The following is a 20,906-nucleotide window of genomic DNA, read 5'->3' on the forward strand; positions in this document are numbered from 1 at the left end:
GACTGACAGTGCTTGTAAGGCCCCTTCAAGCCCAAGGGGAATGGACGTGAAGTGGTCTTGATGACAAGCCACAGGACAGGATGGTGAGGGGCATCCCGACATGTCCTAGGCCCCTAGAGCACCAGAAACCCCAATGACACAGAACCCTCGGGCATGGGAATAGGTGTTAATTAGTATCTAGGTTCGGCCGGTGTAGCAGAGCCCCCAGCCACTGTGGCACAAACACGGGCAGCTTGCGAGCTAGCGCAGTGCAGGGTGTGGTCCAAAATGGAGCTCCAGCCATCAGAACCGTGCTCCAAGTAGGTAGGATGGAAAAGGAGGGGCAAGGGTTCAAAATCATGTCACCAAACGTGTGTTTTGGGTTGAATTGTGTCCCCTGAAAGTTCACATGCTGAACTCCTCAGAATGGGACCTTATTTGGGGTCGTTGCAGATGTAATTAATTCAGATGAGTTCCTGCTGGGTAAGATGGGCCCCGGGTCCAACATGACTGGTGTCTTTGTTAAAAGGGGAAATTTGGACACAGAGAGAGACATGCATCGAGGGAAGATGGTGTGAAGAGACACAGGGCAAAGACGGCCGTCTACAAGCCGAGGACAGAGGTCTGGGTCAGATCCTCAGTTACAGCCTCAGAAGGAACCAGCCCTGAGGACACCTTGATCAACAACTTCCAGCCTCCAGAACTGGGAGATAATACATCTCTGAATTCCTTTCTCTGCATCATAAGCAGGAATTTCTGGCGTCTCAACCTTGTTTTAACACAGGGCCACTGAGTCCAGCTTCCAGGCAGTCGGCTGCCCAGGCAGACTCAGCTGACCCAGATCGCTGGGTGCCCTGTGGGACTGGTCCACTCTCTCAGAATCCATCCTATACACATTCTGCAGAGTTCGGTCAACAGAAACTCAACTTCCTGCAGTTCTCCTGGCAGCTAAGCCTTTCCAATCCGGGTCTGACTTTTTTTTATTTTAATAAATTTATTTATTTATTTATGTATGTATGCATGTATGTATGTATGTATTTTTGGCTGGGTTGGGTCTTCGTTGCTGTGCGCAGGGGTTACTCTTTGTTGCAGTGTGTGGGCTTCTCATTGCGGTGGCTTCTTTCGTTGCGGAGCACGGGCTTTAGGCATGCAGGCTTCAGTAGTTGTGGCACATAGGCTCAGTAGTTGTGGCACGTGGGCTCAGTAGTTGTGGCACACAAGCTTAGTTGCTCTGTGGCATGTGGGATCTTCCCAGACCAGGGCTTGAACCCATGTCACCTGCATTGGCAGGTGGATTCTTAACCATGGTGCCACCAGGGAAGTCCCCGGGTTTGACTTTGTGTTGGGACTTGACTCTCCCAAGTCATAAGGGATGGAGCCGAGCCAGGGAGCTTTGCGGGGAGCTGACTTTTCTCTTACAAAGTAACCCCTTCAAGGGATGTCATGACATGGTCTTCAAGTATGGGGACAACTTTGCCCAGAGAGGGGAAAGGGGCTGTGAAGGGTGATGGGGGCTCCTGGAAAGTAGGGGTTGGGGTCCCCTGGTCTGCCATATTCCCCCTACCCCCCTTCTCTGGGCCCCACCAGTGTGCCAGCTTTTACTGAGCGCAGCCGGGGAGGCCATAGATTCACCTTCTGTGTCTCTCTTTTTTTTTTAATAAATTTATTTATTTATTTTTGGTTGTGTTGGGTCTTTGTTGTGGTGTGCAGGCTTCTCATTGTGGTGGCTTCTCTTGTTGCAGAGCACGGGCTCTAGGTGCATGGGCTTCAGTAGTTGCAGCACAAGGGCTCAGTAGTTATGGCTCGTGGGCTTAGTTGCTCCGCGGCATGTGGGATCTTCCCGGACCAGGGCTCGAACCCGTGTGCCCTGCATTGGCAGGTGGATTCTTAACCACTGTGCCATCTGCGTCTCTTTTGTAACAATCCGAATCTGCCGTGTGTGGCTCTGGGCTCAGTTTTATGGCTGCGAGAGAGGAGACCCGCTGTCATAGGCAGGTTCCCACCTCCCTAAGGTGAGCGGTCAGGGGCTTGAGTCCGTCCCTGTCCGCCAGGTGGTTGGGCTTCCTTCGAAGTCCCCACCCACCACAGAGTTCATATCATTGGCATATCATTCCTGGTCAACACAGGTAGCCACTGGGGCCCCAGGACGCCACATCCTGTCCCTGAACACGCATGGCTGCTCAGGGCCTCTAGCCACGCCTGGACCAGGCTGCCAACCCCAATTTTCTGGAAGGTTATTGTCTGCAACGCACTCCAGAGATTATGGGAAGGAAACTGGGTCACTCATAAAACTGACAGGCCCAGGTACAAGAGGAGACACAGCCAGCTAACGCCACAGGAGCCCCCTGGACGCCATGGCTCTGGGCTCTGGCCTCCCTGGCTTTCATTTCTTCTCCTTTACGATGCAAGTGTTGGGGCCCTCCCCTCCCGCTAGACACGGAAGGAGAGCCTGGGAACCAGCAATGGCTACAATGGGACACATGTCCAGTTCACACACCCCAAGAAACGAAGCACTGCATGCTGCCGAAAGTGACCTGTCCCTCGCTGAGAAGTGACCGTGGTCAGGGAGGGCCGCATCGACTCAGGCCCGAAGCCTGACGACTAAGTGATCTGCAGGGCAGTGAAGGCGGGGCAGGAGGCAGGAGGCTGGGGGCTTTCGCACAGCCAGCTGTGTGTCTCACCAGGCTCTGGGACCACCCCACAACATACACACACGCTGGTGGGAAGCAATCCCAGGAGGCTTGGGAAGCCCAGGGTCAGCAGTGAGAGGAGGTGGGATGCCTGCCCATCTCCAAGCTCCTCCTCCCAGAAGCCCCTGCACCCTGGGCTGAGCTTGCCCTCTGTCCATGCCCCGCATGAGCCCCTGCAGCCTCTCTGCATTGCCCTGACCTGTGAGTGGCTGCCAGGGGTGGGTCACAGTCTCCTCCTCTGAGTCCCCTGGCCTGGCTGTGGTAGGATAATCTCCCGGCCTGGGGATGCCGGCCCTAGGGGTCTCTCCCTCAGGAAGCCCTCTGCTGGCCAGCCCTTTGGAGGGTCTTGGAAGGTGGTGAAGTTGCTGCCTTATAAGGATTCGGGTCCCCATGGCTTCTGGCTCCCCCCAGGGGTCCCAAAGGACCAGAGCCTGGGTGCTTCGTCCTCCTGGCCAGGGTCCACCCGGGCCTGGCCTCTCAGCGGGAGCTGAGGAAGTGAGCCAGGGTGGGTCTGGGCTGGTTCCAGGTACAGGGCCTGGGTGATACCAGATGAGGAAGGATCCTCTTCAAAGCCATTCTGCTTCATGAAGGAGAGCTCGGCAGGGCCCCTTGCTCTCCAAACAAACTCCCTGGATTCTGTGCCTGCCTAGGGCCCTGCAGTGTGCTGCAGGTGGGCCGCAGTGGCCGTCCTCACCTCCACCTCCCCAGGCTGCAGAGGTTCATGGTGCCAACAGTGGCAAAGGGTGTGGTTGGTCAGTGAGGAATCGGATTCAAGACTGGGCCCTGGTCACCTGGTGCTGTCAAGGGATGGCGGTGGAGAGTTTTCTCGGCTCGCCCTCTGTAAAGAAAGGGGCTGGCTCTGCACAGCCCAGGTGATGTGCAGCAGGCCCCCAGAGCTCTGATGGAGACTGGTCCCCCAAGGCCGGCAGCAAGCTGCCCCAGGACCTCGGCTGGGCAGGGCGGTGAGAGGTCTGGGGGGAGGGTCGGGGCGGTGGGGTCAGGGCGGCGGTGCGTCCCGGTCAGGGGTCGGGCGCTGAGGTCTCTGGTGGGAGTCAGGGTACTGGGGATCCGGCTCGGTGGAGCCTGGTGGGCGGGGTCGGGGCGTCGGTGGCCCCGGGCAAGAGAACCCGCAACTCCCAGCGCAGCCCCACCCGCGGCGTCGGTCTTCTGGGCCGCCCCGCGCCTGCCTTTACGGGCCCGCCACCGACGTGCTCGCCCCCGCGCCGCGGCCGCCATCTGTGGCCGCGCGAGCGAGCGTGCGCGTGCGTGGGGCTGCGAGCGTGCGTGCGTGCGCGCGCGCGGCGGCGGCCCCGAAAGCGGCGCTGCAGCTTGGGGCGGCTCGGCTGAGGCGGCTCCTCCCCGCTCTCGCTCCCGCTCCCGCTCCCGCGGCCCGCGGCTCGCTCCTGCTCCGGGCCCGCCTGCCCAGGCCGCTCCCCGGGCCCGAAGATGCCGGCCGTGTCGAAGGGGGACGGGATGCGGGGCCTGGCGGTCTTCATCTCGGACATCCGCAACTGTGAGTGGCGGGGAGCCGGACCCGGCCTGCGTGGGGTGGGGGCGCAGGCCGGGGTGAAGGGCTGGCCGGCGGGGGCCTTCGGGGACTAGGGTCCGGGGCACGGACCTGGCGGGCGGGGGTCCGGGGGTTGAGGGCTGGGGTCCGGGGCGCGGACCTGGCGGGCGGGAGTCCGGGGGTTGGGGGCTGGGGTCCGGGGCGCAGACCTGGCTGGCGGGGGTCCTGCGGTTGGGGGCTGGAGTCGGGGGCGCGGACCTGGCGGGCGGGGGTCCGGGGGTTGGGGGCTGGGGTCCGGGGCGCGGACCTGGCGGGCGGGGGGTGGGTGGGGAGCGAGGTGAGGACTTGTCGTGGGGGCGGGGTCAGGGGTGCGGGGTCAGGGGTGCGGGGGTGAGGGCGGCGTTCCGCAGCCGCACCGGGTCTGTGGCACCGCTGAGGGGCTCCTGGCGAAGGCACCCCTCCCCAGCATGACGTCATCTCGAGCAGTCGGCCCGTCTTTCTAGCAACGGAGCATTTAACCCAGCGATTTCCAAAACAGCGTGGCTTTTCCCTGGGAGTGGGACTAGCGAAACCCGCGTCTTGCCGGGGAAGCAGCTCCTTGACCTGGGTTCTGGCGGCTTATTAGGCCCTGATTAAAATGACTCGTTCCCGAGGGAATCTGGACACCGGGCGGTGGGGGGTTGGGATGGCTTAGGGGAACTGCTGCTCTGCTCGCTGTCTTCCATCAGGGACAGGGTTCTTAGCGACATGTGTCCCCTCGGAGTGGAAAAATCCACCCCAAAAAGTGCAACGGCCGGGTGGCCGGTGGGCGTACTGTTGGTCCACCGATACATTTGACTTTGGTGCGCAGAAACTCCTGTTGCTTTTCAGGTAGCTGTCCCCTTTATCTAATTAAAAAAACAGACACAAAGCCAGCTTCCTGTCTGGTTTTATTTCTTGTTTGTGATCCACCAGACGTTTGTGGATTTCAACACCTGAGGTTTCGGTATATTTTAAAGAATGCTTGTGACTTCATCTACTGGTAAATGCTGTTGTCCTGAACCCTCCCTTGATCCCGTCATCTCCTTAGACTGGAATGGAGGACCCAGACTGTGGAAGGTTAGATTTTCTGTCCCTTCCCTTTCTCTGCAAGAAATCGGTGTGGAAACACACCCTGAGGTCTGTGCTTTTACAAGTCGGGCAGTATCCTTTCTCTCTTTCTTTGCTGTGTAATGTGATTTCATAGACAGTAATATTTGTAATCGTAATGCGTCTTGGAAAGCTAAGTGTGGGTGTGCTACTGCTTCAGGAGACCCCTTGGGCCAAAGCTTAGCCGCCTTAAATTAGCCATCACATCTGTCCTTCCATTTTGGAAGAAAATTGCATTGGGCAGGTCACTGAGATTGAAACCCATTTTCTTGGACAAGTGATCATCTACAAACTAGATGTGTTCTGTGCTGGGTCTGCCACATAGTGGAGACTTGGCTGTTGACTGAGTGTAGACAGACTTTCTCCACCCCGCACGGTGGCATTTGGGGCTGATCACTTGTGCGGTGCTGTCCTGTGCTCTGCAGCATCCCTGGTCTCTACCGTCTAAATGCTTCAGTTGTGACAACCAAAAATGTTTCCAGCTGTTACCCTGCAGGGCACAACCCCTGCCCCCACCACGCCCAGCCTGAGCCCCTGGTGTAGACCCATGAATAAGACAGTGTCTTCCTTGACAGAGCTTCTGCAAGAAGAAGATGCGCCTAATCCCTTGGAGGGCGTGGGGTGGGCAGCTGTTTAATACGGCCCCTCCTCAGAGCCAGCTTTCCTCGCCGTCCTGTTACCCCCTCACCAGCAGCGGCGCTGTCCTCTCCCCTCAGAGCAGCGTCAGCAGCTCGTGGCCCCGTGGCCTGCCCCCCCCACAGTGGAAGCCCCACGGGGTGGGGGCCACGTCTGTCTGGCCCACCACATCACTCTTCCCGGCTGGCAGTGTGGCGTGAGACGACACCCAGTGGATGAGGAGACAGCGCCCAGCTGGGGCCTGCTCTGGCTGAAGGGCATGGTGGGCCGAGGCCGGAGGGTGTGCCCACGGCAGGGAGGAGGAGCAGGTCTGGCTGGAGGTGGGATCGGACAGCAAGCCCTGGTGGGAGCTGCCCCGAGCCGAGCCCTTAGTAGCGGGGAGAGGAGCCCCTGCTGCCCCCTGCCCAGCCGGCTCTGCTTCCCTGTTGTGAGGGTGAGCCAGGTGGCCGGGTTCTGTGGGGAGAGGGCAGCCAGGGCCCTGGCCACGGAGCTCGGTTTCCTCCACTGACACGGACGGGTGGGTTTGGAGCTGAAGTATCACTGAAGCGTTTCAGCTCTAAAATCGCAGCTCCCTTTTCCCTTTCTGCACAACGTAGTCTCTTAAATGTCCCCCTTAGGAGCGAGCTCTGCCTCGGGTTGTGCCTCACTTTGGGATCCGCTGCGGTGGACGGGCTTGGAGGGCTGCGCCTCTTTGCGCTGGTGGCAGTGATTGTGTCCCAGGATTTGAGAGGTGCCCGTGTCCTTGTGTTCCGTGGAGCTTTGTGGCTCAGGTAGAGAACCAATTCAGTGTCCCCAAAATTAACTTGGGGACTTCCCTGGTGGCACAGTGGTTAAGAATCTGCCTGCCAATGCAGGGGACACGGGTTCAGGCCCTGGTCCGGGAAGATCCCACATGCCGCGGAGCAACTAAGCCTGTGAGCCACAACTACTGAGCCTGCGCTCTAGAGCCCGCGAGCCACAACTACTGAAGCCCGCACACCTAGAGCCCATGATCCGCAACAAGAGAAGCCACCACAGTGAGAAGCCCGCCCACCGCAACGAAGAGTAACCCCCGCTTGCCACAACTAGAGAAAGCCCATGCACAGCAACGAAGACCCAATGCAGCCCAAAAAAAAAAAAAAAAAAATTAAGGTTCATTTTACTCTTGTCTGTACATTTAAAAAATGCTGACTTTTTGAAAAAATTGCTCTTCTTGCATATTTTATTTTGCACTCTTCTGCATAATTTACATTCCTTAGAAACCGATTTAGGAAGTATGTGACGAGGCTCCTGGGAGGGACAGACCACCAGGCTGGGGGAGGAAGGAAGGCTTTGGTCTGGTTGAATGTTTCTGCCAAGGCTGGTGGTTGCTGCTTCTAGGAAATACCTGTGTATTCTTCCCTGTGTTTCCCTTCTGGCTCTTCTGAAGGGGTCGGGGTGGGTCACTGCTTCTCTTACGAGACGTTGAAATGTCCTGGTGATAAGTGTTCTCATGCCACATACTCAGCATTACTTTTCTTTCCTCTTAAAATGATTTTCGCTCTGTTTTTTTTGGCACCAGCACGTGTCAGGATTTTGTAGTTGCGGAATTATTGGAAAGGCTATCTTTGTGGGATTAAAAGGCATTTCTGGGCTTTAAAAAAATCTAACAGACCCGAGGGTAAGATTCAGGAGTGCCGTGGGAAAAGGCGTTTTGCGTTACTGTGACCAGAGAGAGGGGCTCTGGCGGGAGCTCTGACCAGGAGGGGCTCTGTGTTCCTTGAATGTCACTTGCAGGTTCTTGGGCACAAGGCCGGCCTCCCAGAGCTCAGATTTCAAAACTTCTAAGCTGCCAAGGATGGAAAGTCTTTTTGTGAGTCTGTGGCAGACTTGTCTGGCGCTGCGCTGCCACGAAGCTGTGTGGTCCCTTCCCCGTGAGCTGGCCTCCGGGACGCCCTGGGGGCCCACGGTCACATGCTGTGCTTCCTCCGAAAGGCTGAGCGGTTCTGAGTTCCGGGACAAGGTGGGCCTCAGGTTTTGGATAATGGGTGGCATCTGGGCTTGTTGTGGAAATGCTGCTGGGGTTCTGAGAAATGGAGCACGCAGCCCTGGTCTCCTGAGGTGCTTGCAGACAGACAGACAGACAGGGTGGGAGGTGAGTTCCTACCAGCACGTCCGTGTGTATCGAGCACCTCCTGTGCTCAGGACTCCTGCGACAGGCACGCACCCCTCCCGTCCTGCCCCGCCCTCTGGTCAGCACGGGCGTTGGACGCGGACGCCGCATTGGGAGCTACAATGTCCATGCCTTCTGTCAGCCTCTGGCGGCTGCAGCGCGGACTAAGTTAAATGACTTCGCTGCCAGCTCAGCACGGTAAACGGGATGATAGTCACTGCAAAACAGAAATGAGCAATTTCCACTAGGCCACGTGACGCCTAAAATGTTGGATTACAAAACTGTATTTACTGATTTTGGCGTTTTCCCTCTTCAGAATCTTCCTGACTTTGGTATGAAGGTTGACACAGTTGAAACGTGTCATTTTATTAGGAGGAGAATTGCAGGATAGGTTCCAGTGGGTATTCCCTCGTGGAGGTGGGAGCTGAGGCTGTGTGAAGAGATAAGCTCTCGCCCTCTGTGCTGGAGAGAGGGTTGTAAGGGTTCAGCCAAGGTGCGTTGAATAAAGACCTTGTAAGGAGGAAGCGGCCCTGTTTTAAAATGGTGCCTTGGAGACCGACTTGGGAAGAGGACCTAGAAGGGTATGGGGATGGTGCTGTGGGGTGCCAGCAAGGGAGAGGCGAGGCCCAGCCTAGCCCCAGGCGCTGTCACTGCCCACTGGGCACAGCCTCTGCGCAGCACTGTCGGCAGCGGAGGAGGGCCAGGGCTCGTGACCACCTAGATGAGAGCGAGGGAAGCGGGGCCACCGAGGCTTCTGCGGGGACGGCGGGAGACACACAGCTGTGGGGTGGGCCCGTGGTCTGGCCCTTGCAGTTTGTGTGAGTCAGGGTGCGACGGATTTAAGGAGGGCAGTGATGCGCCTGCAGCTGCCCTGTGCCCAAGAAAGAGAGGAACCCCTATGCAGGGAGGCTGACACCCTCTTCCCTGGCGCGGTTCTGGCCCCATGTAGCTCCCTTAGCCTCCTGGTACCTCAGGAAACAGGGAGTGGCTGGCTGACTGCTGGATGTGTTCATTAAGGCAGAAACTTCTGGCCAGTGGTTTGGGTCAGATCCTGATTCTGTCCCTTTTTCTTTCTCACTTTTGCCAATTGTGGCCCTAGACAGCCTGGAGTCTTCATTTTGCCCGACATTTAAACCCAGTGAGGGAATTCCCTGGCAGTCCAGTGCTTTCACTGACGAGGGCCCAGATTTGAGCCCTGGTCGGGGAACTAAGATCCTGCAAGCCATGCAGCGCAGCCATAACAAACAAACAGACAAACAAAAAACCCCCAGTGAGACTTGCAGTGGTTTTGCGTTCAGCCCTCTCCTTGTATTCGGGATGTTTCCCGTGTGCGGTTCTTTCCACCTACCCCCATCTGCAGGATTGCTTAAAAGTGTGGAGACCAGAATCCAAATTGGGTTGCTTGGCTTGTATTTTGCATTGCAAGGTCAGTTTTTTTTCCTTTAAAATCCTTTCTGACGGCAACAGAAGGGTGACGTGAGGATTAGTTATTTAGTGTACTTAGAGCACCTTGAGCTCCTTAGGGCGGGCAGTGCTGTGGGGATTTGTGTTTTGCTTTTTCTGTGGCCGGCCTTCCTTTGTGTGATGGGGTTGAGAGGGCAGTTATGTGTTTCTATTGCCGTTTGAACAGCATTGAAAAAGGGCACTATGTTGATGTTGAACAGTTTTTTAAAGCACAGTAGGAAAAATAGAGCAAGAAAATGAGTATTTTGGAATACTTTTGGATTGCATTTATTGCTATTGAAAAATACAGTTCAGTAGCTGTTTTTGGGGGGGAGGGGGTCTTGTACAGTACAACCAGATCAGAACCTTCTTTTGAACCTCACTGTGCCTGTGAGAGCGAGAGTCTCCTGGGATGGAGCGCGTGCTGACTTGGGCCAGGTAGTCTGCATAAGCCCTCCTTCCCTGGAGCACATTTCTCACAGTCTCAGGGACTTCTGTCAGTTAGCTTGCAGCTTCTGTTCAGTTCATTCCCGGGTTCAAACTTCCGTCGCCTCATTACTTTACTACAGTTTGAGTCGTCCTTGCCTGGAGTAGCACAGCCAGCTTTCCCAGCACTGAGAACGTGGAGGAAGAGGGAGGTGGGAGGGTGATTGTCTGAGGGTCCGTTGGTGCTGAGTCGTTCAGTTCGCGAGGCTTGGCTTTTCTGAGGTTGTCGTCCATGGGGTGGGGCCGTAGGTCCCTTGCGTCTATGGCTTCCTGAACTGTCTTACGGGAAAGCTGGTCACAGAGGGAGGAGATGCTCTTTTGTTGGAGCTGATGTCTGTCTGATGTGCATTTGCTGTAGACCCAATATAAATCTGCTTTGTAAGTAGCCAAGGAAACATTGTTTTTCATATTATGTTCTTGTTGTTTTGCTATAATTTTGATACAACCCCAAGAGTGAAGGGTGTTTTGAAGGTGTGTATTTTAAAATTTATTTCTTTATTTTTCTGGATTCTATTTTTTGACATAATTGTTTAATTCATTCATTCATTTGAGAAATCTTTTGGGTGCCCATTGTGTGCTGGCATTATTCTAGGCACCGGGGATTCAGTGCTTAACCAAATGGACAAAATCCCTGTACTTTCAGAAACTTAAATTCTTGTGAGAGTAGACAGAATAAATGACAAGATGGGTTTTTCTCGTTTACTTTGTCCGCTCTCACAAGAATGTGCGTTCTAGCCTCCTGTGTCCGTCTCCTCACTTCAATGACACCTCTGGGCTCCATTTGGGTCCCCTGTCCCTAGGCAGTGAGCCGGGCAGTCGTAAGGCTCCTCTTGTTTGTTTCCTGACTCTCAGTGACTGCTGTTTTCCATAGTCTGTTGTCCAGTGTCTGAAAACTATTGTTTCATATAATTTTGTTCAGGTTTTTAGTTGCCTAACGTGGGAGGGTAAATCCTATCCCTGTTTCTGGCCAGTAGGTTTTGGGGAGTTAGACAGCCAAGACGAATTCAGAGGAAAGGTCTGAGCTAGAGGTAAGACTACAGCTGCATTGTTTATAGGTGGCTTTTGATACCAGGAGACTGGGAAGCCGACCTGGGAAGCTGACCAAGGGGGTGGAAATATCACAGGCACTTTACCTTTGTTTTACACATCTGATCTTCATGATGATACTGTATAGCAGGCACTAAGTTCCTTCCTGTTTCATGCAGGAGGGAGCCGAGGCCCAGGAGCCCAAGGCCCTGTCTCTGGAGTGGTTGAGCGAGGACCCAGACCCAAGCTGCTGGGCTCCAGGTCTTTCCTCTGAACCACAGTGCTGGGCCAGCTCTCCAGGCGGACGGCCAGAGCTCCCAACGTGCCAGCCCTAAGCAGCTGGGCAGCCTGGGCCAGCGAGGAGGGCTGGTCAGGTGGGTCACAGGAGAGGACTGAGCAGGGCTGAGCCCGACGGGGTGGTTTACAAGAGAAGAATTGGGAAATGAGAGTCTCAGCTCTCTCGGAGCTTTGCTGTAAAGAGGTGGTGACGCAGAGGGTAGAGGGCAGGTTGGCCCCTGTTGCTGCCCTGACACTGGAGCATGCTTTGAGCAGCGCTCAGCAGCACCCCTGTAACAACTCGTGTTGTGCGCATCAGAAGTGGGCACGGCCTGGCAGCAGGGTGCTCTGCTGTCTCCCAGGCTGAAACCACGGTCCCTTCTGGAGACTGGGTGACGCTGCTTCCACTCGGTCCCACACGCCTTCTCTCGCGGCCCCTCCCCGGACCCCTCAGGGGAGTCCCTCTCCAGATTTGGATCTCCCTGACCTCTCCCTCCAGGCAGGGAGAGCCTCCGCTCGGAGGGCTCTTGCGAGTAGACTGGGCTGCTTGCGTGACCCGGGTCGTTCCCCAGTCTTAGTGACATCTGCAGAGTTCCTTTTGCCCTGGAAGGTAGCTCACGGGATCCTAGTATTGGGGTGTGGGTGTCTTTGGGGGGGCATTCTTCCTATCACAGTGGGGTCAGGAACGCTTTTTTAAGATTAATTCATTTGCTCAGCAAATTACTGGGTTCCTGTTTTACACAGTGAGCAAAAAGACAGATAAGAGTACTCCCATGTGGCTTACGTTCTAGTGAGGTAGACATTATAAATAAGTATAATGTACAGTGCATCACATACTATATTAAGGGGAAAATAAAGGGAAAAATAAAAGGGGGTTGCAATTCAGATAGGGAAGCTGGGGGTCAGGTGTCCCTGGAGTGCTGGTGGGCAGGTGGGGAGGCCACAGGGGCTGGACTTCAGAGCCGGGGGACGGGGAGAGGTGCATGGTGGGGATCTTGGAGCCGGTTAGGAGAACTCTGGCTTTCACCCTGTGTGACAGGCCGAGCCAGTGCAGGGTGAGCAGAGGCGGGACTTACCTCTGGGGAGAACTCCTGACTGCTGGGTTGAGAAGAGCAGGGGAGACCGGTTAGGAGGCTCTGAACCAGGCAAGAAAGGTGAGGACCTGCTAGGAGGTGGGAGGTAGACCGTGTTTGTTAGCTGATGGGAATGACAAGGGCCAGGGGGAAAGTGGAGGGGCAGAGGTGCAGGGGGAGGTGGTGCTGGTGAGGGAACAGGTGCCCCAGCCACCAGTGATGGGGGAGGGAGGAGGTGTTGGAGGAGAAGCTGTGAGGGGGCCCCTGGGAAGAGCTGACAGGGCCTCCCTGGGCTTCACATGTGAGGCCAGCCCAGCAGAGCTGGGGGGTGTGTCACCAGGCACGCTCAGATCTCCAGGCTCACCTGCCAGTTGACCATGAGTTGGACTCAGCAGGGAGGGGTTTGGCCAGCAAGTGCTTGGATGGAGGAGAAGTGTCGGGGCTTGGCTTATGTGATGGGATTGAGGCTGGTAAGAGGGCGTGAGGACGGGGAGAGGGACAGAGAGAGAGTGGGTCGTAAGTCCTGGGGGCGCAGTTGGGTTCAGAGTTTGCTTACCTGATGTAGTGAGCTGAAAGGACGGGCTGTGGGGTCCCTGCAGTGGAGCGTGGGGAGGGTGACGGTTGGCGCGGTGGCCCTGGCGGGGCCAGATCTTCTGAGGAGCCAAGATCAGGGCTAGCGGGTTTGGGGGTCGTTCATCTTGGAATGGCAGGGAGAGGGCTAGGGTTATAGTAGGTGCTTGGGCAGGTCTTCCGAATTATATTCATTTTTGCTATTTTCTTGTCCTCAATTAAATGTTTAAAAAAATGAAAATCAAGAATGTAGTTTAAGAAGTTAATTATAAAACACTTGACCCTCACCTCATTCCCCCATTCCTAACCTCGGAGTCAGTTATTTTCATTTTTATCCATCTCTTCTAATATTTACTTTAAAAAATGTGATTATTCTAAACTACATACCATTCATGGGTGTTTTTCCCCATTTAGTCATTATTTATTAACTTCTTACTGTGGAAGATGAGGATTTAACTTAGCTAAGCTTTCCTTTTCCCATTGTCTAGTAGGTCACAATATTTTATCTAACTAATCTGTAACATTTAATTAATGTCTGAAAATATTCTTCTTAGCTGAGAATAACGGTTTGACTCTTTCTCTAATTGAACTATATTTGATTTACAATGTTGTGTTAATTTCTGCTATACAGCAAAAGTGATTCCATCATACATATATATTCTTTTTCATATTCTTTTCCATTAGGGTTTATTACAGGATATTGAATATAGTTCCCTGGGCTATACAGTAGGCCGTTGGTGTTTATTCATTCTATATATAATAGTTTGTATCTGCTAATCCCAAACTCCCAGTCCATCCCTCCCCAACCCCCCTGCCTCTTGGCAACCACAAGTCTGTTCTTTTTGTGACTCTGTTTCGTAAATAAGTTCATTTGTGTTGTATTTTAGGTTCCAAATATAAGTGATATCATATGGTATTTGTCTTTCTCTCTTTTTTTTTTTTTTTTTTTTTTTTGCGGTACGCGGGCCTCTCACTGTTGTGGCCTCTCCCGTTGCGGAGCACAGGCTCCGGACGCGCAGGCTCAGTGGCCATGGCTCACGGGCCCAGCTGTTCCGCGGCATGTGGGATCCTCCCGGACTGGGGCACGAACCCGTGTCCCCTGCATCGGCAGGCGGACTCTCAACTACTGCGCCACCAGGGAAGCCCTTTTCCTCAGTTTTGAAGGCATGGCTCTACTCTTAGTTCCTAGTGGTTTGAAATGTTAACATGCTGTGCCCAGGTGTGGCATTCAGTGGCTTTATTCATTCTGGTAATTCATGTCCTTCGGGTTGGGGGAAATGTTTTTGTTTTATTTCTTTGATAATTTCTTTTCACTTTCTCCTTTTTCAATAATCCTCTAATAATAGTTGAAATGTGGACCTCTTGGCTTACATTTTCTTACTCTCTTATCTGTCGTCTTCCATTTCTTTGTCTTTGTGGTATTCTGTTTTCTGTGACTCTGGCCCTTCTGAATTTTTCTTTCTCCTATCACTTTTACAATTTGAGGGCTTTCTTTTTTTTTATTGAATTATAGTTGATTTACAATGTTGTGTTAGTTTCTGGTGTACAGCAAAGTGATTCAGTTATACATATATATTCTTTTTCATATTCTTTTCCAACATAGGTTATTACAAGATATTGAATATAGTTCCCTGTGCTATACAGTAGGACCTTGTTGCTTATCTATTTTGTATATAGTAGTTTGTATCTGCTAATCCCAGACTCCTAATTTATCCCCCCCCTTCCTGCCCTTCCCCTTTGGTAATTGTAAGTCTGTTCTCTACGTCTGTGAGTCTGTTTTTTTTTTTTTGTAAATAAGTTCGTTTGTATCATATTTTAGATTCCACATACAAGCGATACCATGTAATATTTGTCTTTCTCTGTCTGACTTACTTCGCTTAGTCTGATCATCTCTAAATCTGTCCATGTTGCTGCAAATGGCATTATTTCAGTCTTTTTCATGGCTGAGTAGTATTCCATTGTATATATGCACCATATGTATATCCATACCTCTGTTGATGGGCACATAGGTTGCTTCCATGTCCTGGCTCTTGTAAACAGAGCTGCAGTGCACACTGGGGTGCATGTGTCTTTTTGAATTAGAGTTTTCTCTGGGTATATGCCCAGGAGTGGGATTGCTGGGTCATGTGATAGCTGTCCTCCATAGTGGCTGCACCCATTTACATTCCCATCAGCAGTGGAAGAGGGTTCCCTTTGCTCCATATTTTTTTTTTTTTTGGCCCCACGTGCAGCATGTGGGATCTTAATTCCTCGACCGGGGGACCAGGTATTGAACCTGTGCTCCCTGCATTGGAAGTGTGGAGTCTTAACCACCGGACCGCCAGGGAAGTCCCCCTTTTCTCCACATTTTGAGGGCTTTCTCTCTCTCTCTTTTTTTTTAATTGAAGTATAGTTGATTTACAATGTTGTGTTAGTTTCAGGTGTACAGCAAAGTGATTTAGTTATACATACATATATATCTATTTTTTAAAAGATTCTTTTTCTTATAGGTTATTGCAAAATATTGAGTAGCGTTCCCTGTGCTATAGAGTAGGTCCTGTTGGTTATCTATTTTGTATATAGTAGCGTGTATATGTTGATCCCAAACTCCTAATTTATCCCTCCCTGCCCCCCCGAGGGCTTTATTATTGTCTGAGTGCTCCCTTTTTGGTGGCATCTGGTTCTTAAAGCTGTGTTTTCTTTTATTTATAAGAATATTGATTGTTTTGGAGTTTCCTTCTCTACATAGCCTCTTTACTCTGAGTTCTTTTCCTATAGGTCTGTTTTGGTCTCTGGCTCGTGCTGTGAGACCATCCTGGATGTCTGGTGGTCAGTGTCTGTCCTCTCACATGGACCAGTGTCAGCCAGCATGGGTAGGGCTTTGGTGGAGGCCTCACTGTGTGGTGATGGGTGAGGGGTCTCTGTCTCACGGAGGGAAGCTGTGTGTCAGACGTATTCTTCGGAAGCAGTTCCGGGCTCCTCTCCTGCTCGGTGGGGTCAGGGAGTGTGGGGGGTGTGGCTGCCGTTGTTCTGGGTGTGGGTGTCCCACCGTGCAGGGAGTCTGTCGCTCACTTGTGTTTTTCTGAGTGTGGAGTCTCACCCTAGCACGTGGTGGTGTCACCAGGCCTAGAGCTCCTGTGTTCCTGCTTTTCCAGCGAGTAGGCCTGTTGTCTTCTGCTGGGATTAGGGGTATAGGTGGCCTGGCCCTGGGGTCTGGTGGAGGGGCCTGCAGCTCCTTACGTAGACTTCCAGTTCGTCTTCCTGATAGCCCCCTCCCGAGGCAGCTGGCGTCAGGTTCTGTGACGGACAGGGTTTGATTTTTACTGGTTCTCCCTCTTGCGGGTGGCCGGGTCCCAGTTTGCTGTGTCAGGCTGAGTCAGTTAACCACTTGGCCATCTCCTTCCAGTGTCCACAGCTGTTGTGGTGACGGCTCTTGCACTCTTGTCATACAGTTTTCTCCTTTTAAATATGTTTTTGACTAATTTTATATGTTTTACACACACACACACACACACACACACACACCCCAACCATGCAGACCTTCATAACCTTTGGATTTATACTACTTTGGATTAACCACTCCTTGAGGGAAGGTCTTGGGAGAGAATAGTTTCACTTTCTGCACTTTTACCTTCTACTGCCTAAGTGGAGCAATAATACCTTTTATTACTAAGTTAATTTGGGCGGGTGGTTCTCACTATGCAGTTTGTTTGGCACGAGTTTCTAAGCAGAACTTTAAAGAGAACCTGTGACTCTGTGGCACTAACTTCTTCCTTGACGAAGGCAGGCAGGGTGGGCCTTGTTCTCCGCTAACAGAACACTGCCGGCTGTACTTCTGCACACCTACTTCTCATGGTTCAGTTTATAAGGCTCTGAGACCCAGAAATCAAAGCAGGGGAGATAGGCGTCTCATAGGATTTTGTTTCATAGACGTGGTCTGTGTTAATGAGGCAGTTTCTTGCCGGTAGTGGAATATAGTAAATGGAAATTTGTTTTTGTGGTGAAGTCAGTGGATTCTTTTATGGGTAATGATGAGTCAGTCCAGGAGAGTTTGGATACCTAACTTTTCCGAAGAGTTACTTTAAACCCTGAACTGAAACTTTTAAAAACAGAAATATTTTTAGAATATACTTCATCATGGTGGAGGATGAAAGGGAGACTGCCTTAGGTAGGGTATTCATAAAGGGCCTCTCTGGGGACGCAGTATGTGAGCTGGGTCCTGAGGGGAGAAGGGCTTGCGGTAGTCTAGGGCTAGTTCTGCTTCAGGACCCGAAAGCCAAGTGCAGCTGGAGCGTCATGAGTGAGAGGGAGAGGAGCAGAAAGGAGCCAGATTGCTGGGCCTTGGAGGCCCTTCCCTGGCAGGAAGTCTGAGTTCCTCTTAGGTGTCCTGGAGGAGGCGTCTGAAGAGGATCAGGTGAGTGACAGGTACACCTGTATATGAAGATCACCCTGGCTCCTGTGAGGAAATAGATCGGAGGAGGCCAGAGCGGAAGGTGAAAGTTGTTACAGTCCGTACAAGAGACGCTGGTGGCAGTGGAGATGGTGAGAATAGTGTATTTTTCTGGAGGAAAAATGGACAAGACTCCTTGATGGATGGATGTGAGGGAGAGGGAGGGCCTCAAGAGAGTTTTCTGTTGGAGGTGAAAACGTCACCCGCATTGGTGGCAATTCTGGTGCTCAGTAAATGTTAGTTGTTTCCTAGCTCAACTGCATAAGAGCTCTTGGGGCAGTTTTTAGCACAGGTACTCAGATGTCTGCTGCTGTCGTTGAGCACACACTCTACACTGGGTGTGCATTCCTCACCAGATATCTATTGAGCACCTATTAAATGCCAGGGACTATAGTGGTGAATAAAACACACAGAACTGCCTGCTCCTATGGAGCCTACATTCTGGTGGATGGAGATAGACAATAAAAAGAAAATTGTGTCATATGTTAGAAGACAGTAAGTACAAGAGAGAAAAATTAAGGAGAGAAGGTGATGGGGAACATTGGGGCTGTGGGTTTTCAACTTCAAAGAGGGTGACCAGGATTGGTCTTGCTTTAAAGGTAACAGCTGAGCAAAAGACTTGAAGGCACTGGGTCATGTAGAAATTGCAGGGTGGGGGGCACATCTTAGATAGAGGGAACAGCAGGTACAAAGGCCTTCACTGGGGGGAGAGACAACCAGTGTGTGGAGGAAATAGTAGGAGGCTGTGTGTCTGCAATAGGGAGCCAGGAAGGAGGTTAGGTAGGTTAGGTCGGGGGTATTGGAGGTGGGGAGACAGAGGTCACAGGGCCTGTGTAGCGCATTGTAGAGGTCGTGGCTGTTTCCTTCTCACATGCCAAACACTGAAGATGATGAGACATGATCTCTCTCCTCAGAGTAGCTCAAGCCCTTGTAATGCAGAGTGGTAAGTGTGGGAGATGAATGGTGAAAGTGAGGGATGATCAGCTCAGCAGGATGAGCTGCAGACGGTCAGGAGAGGGTGGTCAGGCATGGTAACATGGGATAATGCCTGGGTCAGGTCTGCTGAGCTGATAGGGTGTAGGGGGATGATCCATGAAAGGGGGGAGCATCATGCATCACACTGCGGAGTGACATGAGTGGCAGTGGGACACACTCAAGGAGTTGTGGGTGGTTCCTGGAATGAGTAGTGCCTGGTGGGTCGGGAGATGTGGCAGGAGAGCAAGGTGGGAGGAGCAGGCCATAGCCAGATCATGGGGAACTTCCTCTGTGGGACGTGGACCATGGACATATCTTAAACAGGAGAGTGACACTATACAATTTATTTTTTTATTAGTAGAATAGTAATTTTGAATGCGAAGGATGGATTTTAGACTAGGTTTAAAGGCAGGAAAGCCAGTTAGGGAAAGATTGATTGCTCTGGTCTAGAGGAGATAGCAAGGGTCTGAGTCAGGGCAGTAGGAGTGGAAAGGTAGGGGTGGATTTTGGAGATACAGAAATCATAATTGACAGGAGGGACGAATGGGTAAAGTACTCTTTACTCATAGTTGCTTTGACTGTATAGCAGAAATGCCATTTAGTAAGAATGGTAGAGTGAGGACCTCTGTAAATCTACTCCTCCATAAAAGCAGTGAAAACACTGGTAAAAATGGTCAAAATAAACTTTGTTGGAACTCTGGAAATGAACCAAAAATTGACATAATCTCAGGAAGATTTATTCAGGAAAAACTGCTGAACCTCCAACTTGACCTACTGTCATTCTCCTCTCCCATGATCTGTGGTAGCATTGAAAGCCATCAGCCTTGCAGCCATGGTAACTGTGAAAACCAGCAGCCTTGCAGCCATTGGAAGGGACAGATGAGATTTGAAGCCCCTCAAAGGTCCTCTTCTCAGAGTGTTGTTACTCTTGACTGGCCTTGCAGCTTTCTGGAAAAGCCCCATTTGCAGAGCTGTCATTATTTGACCTCACTCGCTGGGAAGAGCACTACCCTTAGTGTCTTTGTGGCAAACGATCAGTGGCAGTTAATATCACAGTTGGGGGCAAACAAGAGTCTGGCCAAAATCTTAGAAGAAAGATACGAAGAATGACATGCTATTAGGGGGCTTTGAAAAGCTCTGATAGACTCCTGTGGATCTCGAAGGCTGCACAGAGGCAGGACTGTGTATATGCCTAGGAAAGATTTGAGAGGGCCCTAGTCTCTCACCTCTGTCTAATCTTGAGTCCCTCCACAAATAAGAAGTGAAGGCAAAGGCAGAGTTATAGCTCCCTGAGTACCGGAGGTGTGCCTCAGCACTCGCACAGTTTCTTGGTGTCTGGGACACTTATTAGTTCAACACATTTAAAGAAATTCCTGACCAATCATTAACTGACCACTAAGCTAACTGAGCAAAGACTTATAGTAACTGTAAACGATAGGGAATTGTAGACTTTACAGAACTAGTTCAGTAAAGTCACTAAACAAATAAGTATAGCAATAACAGTCCCTGGGAAAGGGGCAGTCTGAATTCCAGGGTTGCCACAGTGTATTACCTGAAATACTAGTTTTCAGTAAGAACTTATGAGATGCACAAAGAAACAGGAAAATATGGTCTATACACAGGAAAAAAGTAGTCAATAGAAACTATCCTTGAAAGGGTCCAGATGTTGGACTTAATAATACTAGACAAGGACTTTAAATTGGCTACTATAAGTATGTTCTAAGAACTAAAAGAAACTGTGTCTAAATAATTAATGTATGAGAATATCTCACCAAGTAGAAGCTATCAATAAAAAGGTAGAAATTATTTTTAAAAAAACACCAAATAGAAATTCTGGAGTTGAAAATACAATAACTATGAAAAATAAAATAACTATGAAAAAATGAAAAATTCACTAGAGGGGCTCAGCAGTAGATTTGAACTGATAGAAGAAAGAAATCAGTGAATTTGGGAATAGGTTTGTTAATATAATTAAGTTAAGATCTCTGTTAAGGTAAGTACAGATCCAATCTGAGGAACAGAAAGTAAAAAGAATGAAGAAAAATGAACAGAGCCTCGGAGACCTGTGGAACACCATGAAGTATACTGATATACCCATAACTGGAGTCCCATAAAGAAAGAAGTAGGAGAAAGATGCAGAAAGAATATTTGAAGACATAAACTCCCCAAATTTGGTGACAAACATTAATCTACATACCCAAGATGACTTCCAAATAGGATACACTCAAGGAGGTCAATACTTAGACACATCATAGTCAAACTTTTGAAAGACAAAGGAAAAAAAAATTTTTGTTTTTGGGGCGCGCCACACGGCTTGCAGGATCTTAGTTCCCTGACCAGGGATTGAACCCAGGCCACAGCAGTGAAGGCACCAAGTCCTAACCACTGGACTGCCAGGGAATTCCCTAAAATTAAGTTTGTATCAAGCTAGATTGTTTTAAGTTAAGTGTTGATTATAATCCCCAGGCAATTACTAGGAAAGTAACTAAAAAAAAAGTAAAAGAAACAAGTGAATTGAAATGGTGCACGGAAAAATACTTCTTAATGCAAAAGAAGA

The 20,906-nt window shown here is 51.3% G+C and overlaps 1 protein-coding gene across 4 annotated transcripts in view; it reads left to right on the forward strand.

Annotated features, from left to right (window-relative positions):
• The first annotated feature begins 3,977 nt into the window (after positions 1 to 3,977).
• The window catches only part of AP2A2 (adaptor related protein complex 2 subunit alpha 2), a 63,433-nt gene continuing 46,504 nt past the window's right edge, over positions 3,978 to 20,906 (forward strand). For 2 of the 4 annotated variants that reach the window (XM_089914296.1, XM_089914297.1), the window contains exon 1: positions 3,978 to 4,182. In XM_089914296.1, the coding sequence (XP_089770422.1) occupies positions 4,116 to 4,182 (67 nt within the window). In that variant the 5' untranslated portion in view covers positions 3,978 to 4,115. The remainder of the gene's footprint in view (positions 4,183 to 20,906) is intronic. The other 2 variants (XM_022565419.3, XM_022565420.3) reach the window with 2 other exon arrangements.

This window comes from Delphinapterus leucas, chromosome 7, assembly GCF_059928025.1.
Source record: "Delphinapterus leucas isolate spDelLeu-1000000601 "Yukka" chromosome 7, BTC_Dleu_Yukka2, whole genome shotgun sequence".
NCBI classification, from domain to species: domain Eukaryota; kingdom Metazoa; phylum Chordata; class Mammalia; order Artiodactyla; family Monodontidae; genus Delphinapterus; species Delphinapterus leucas.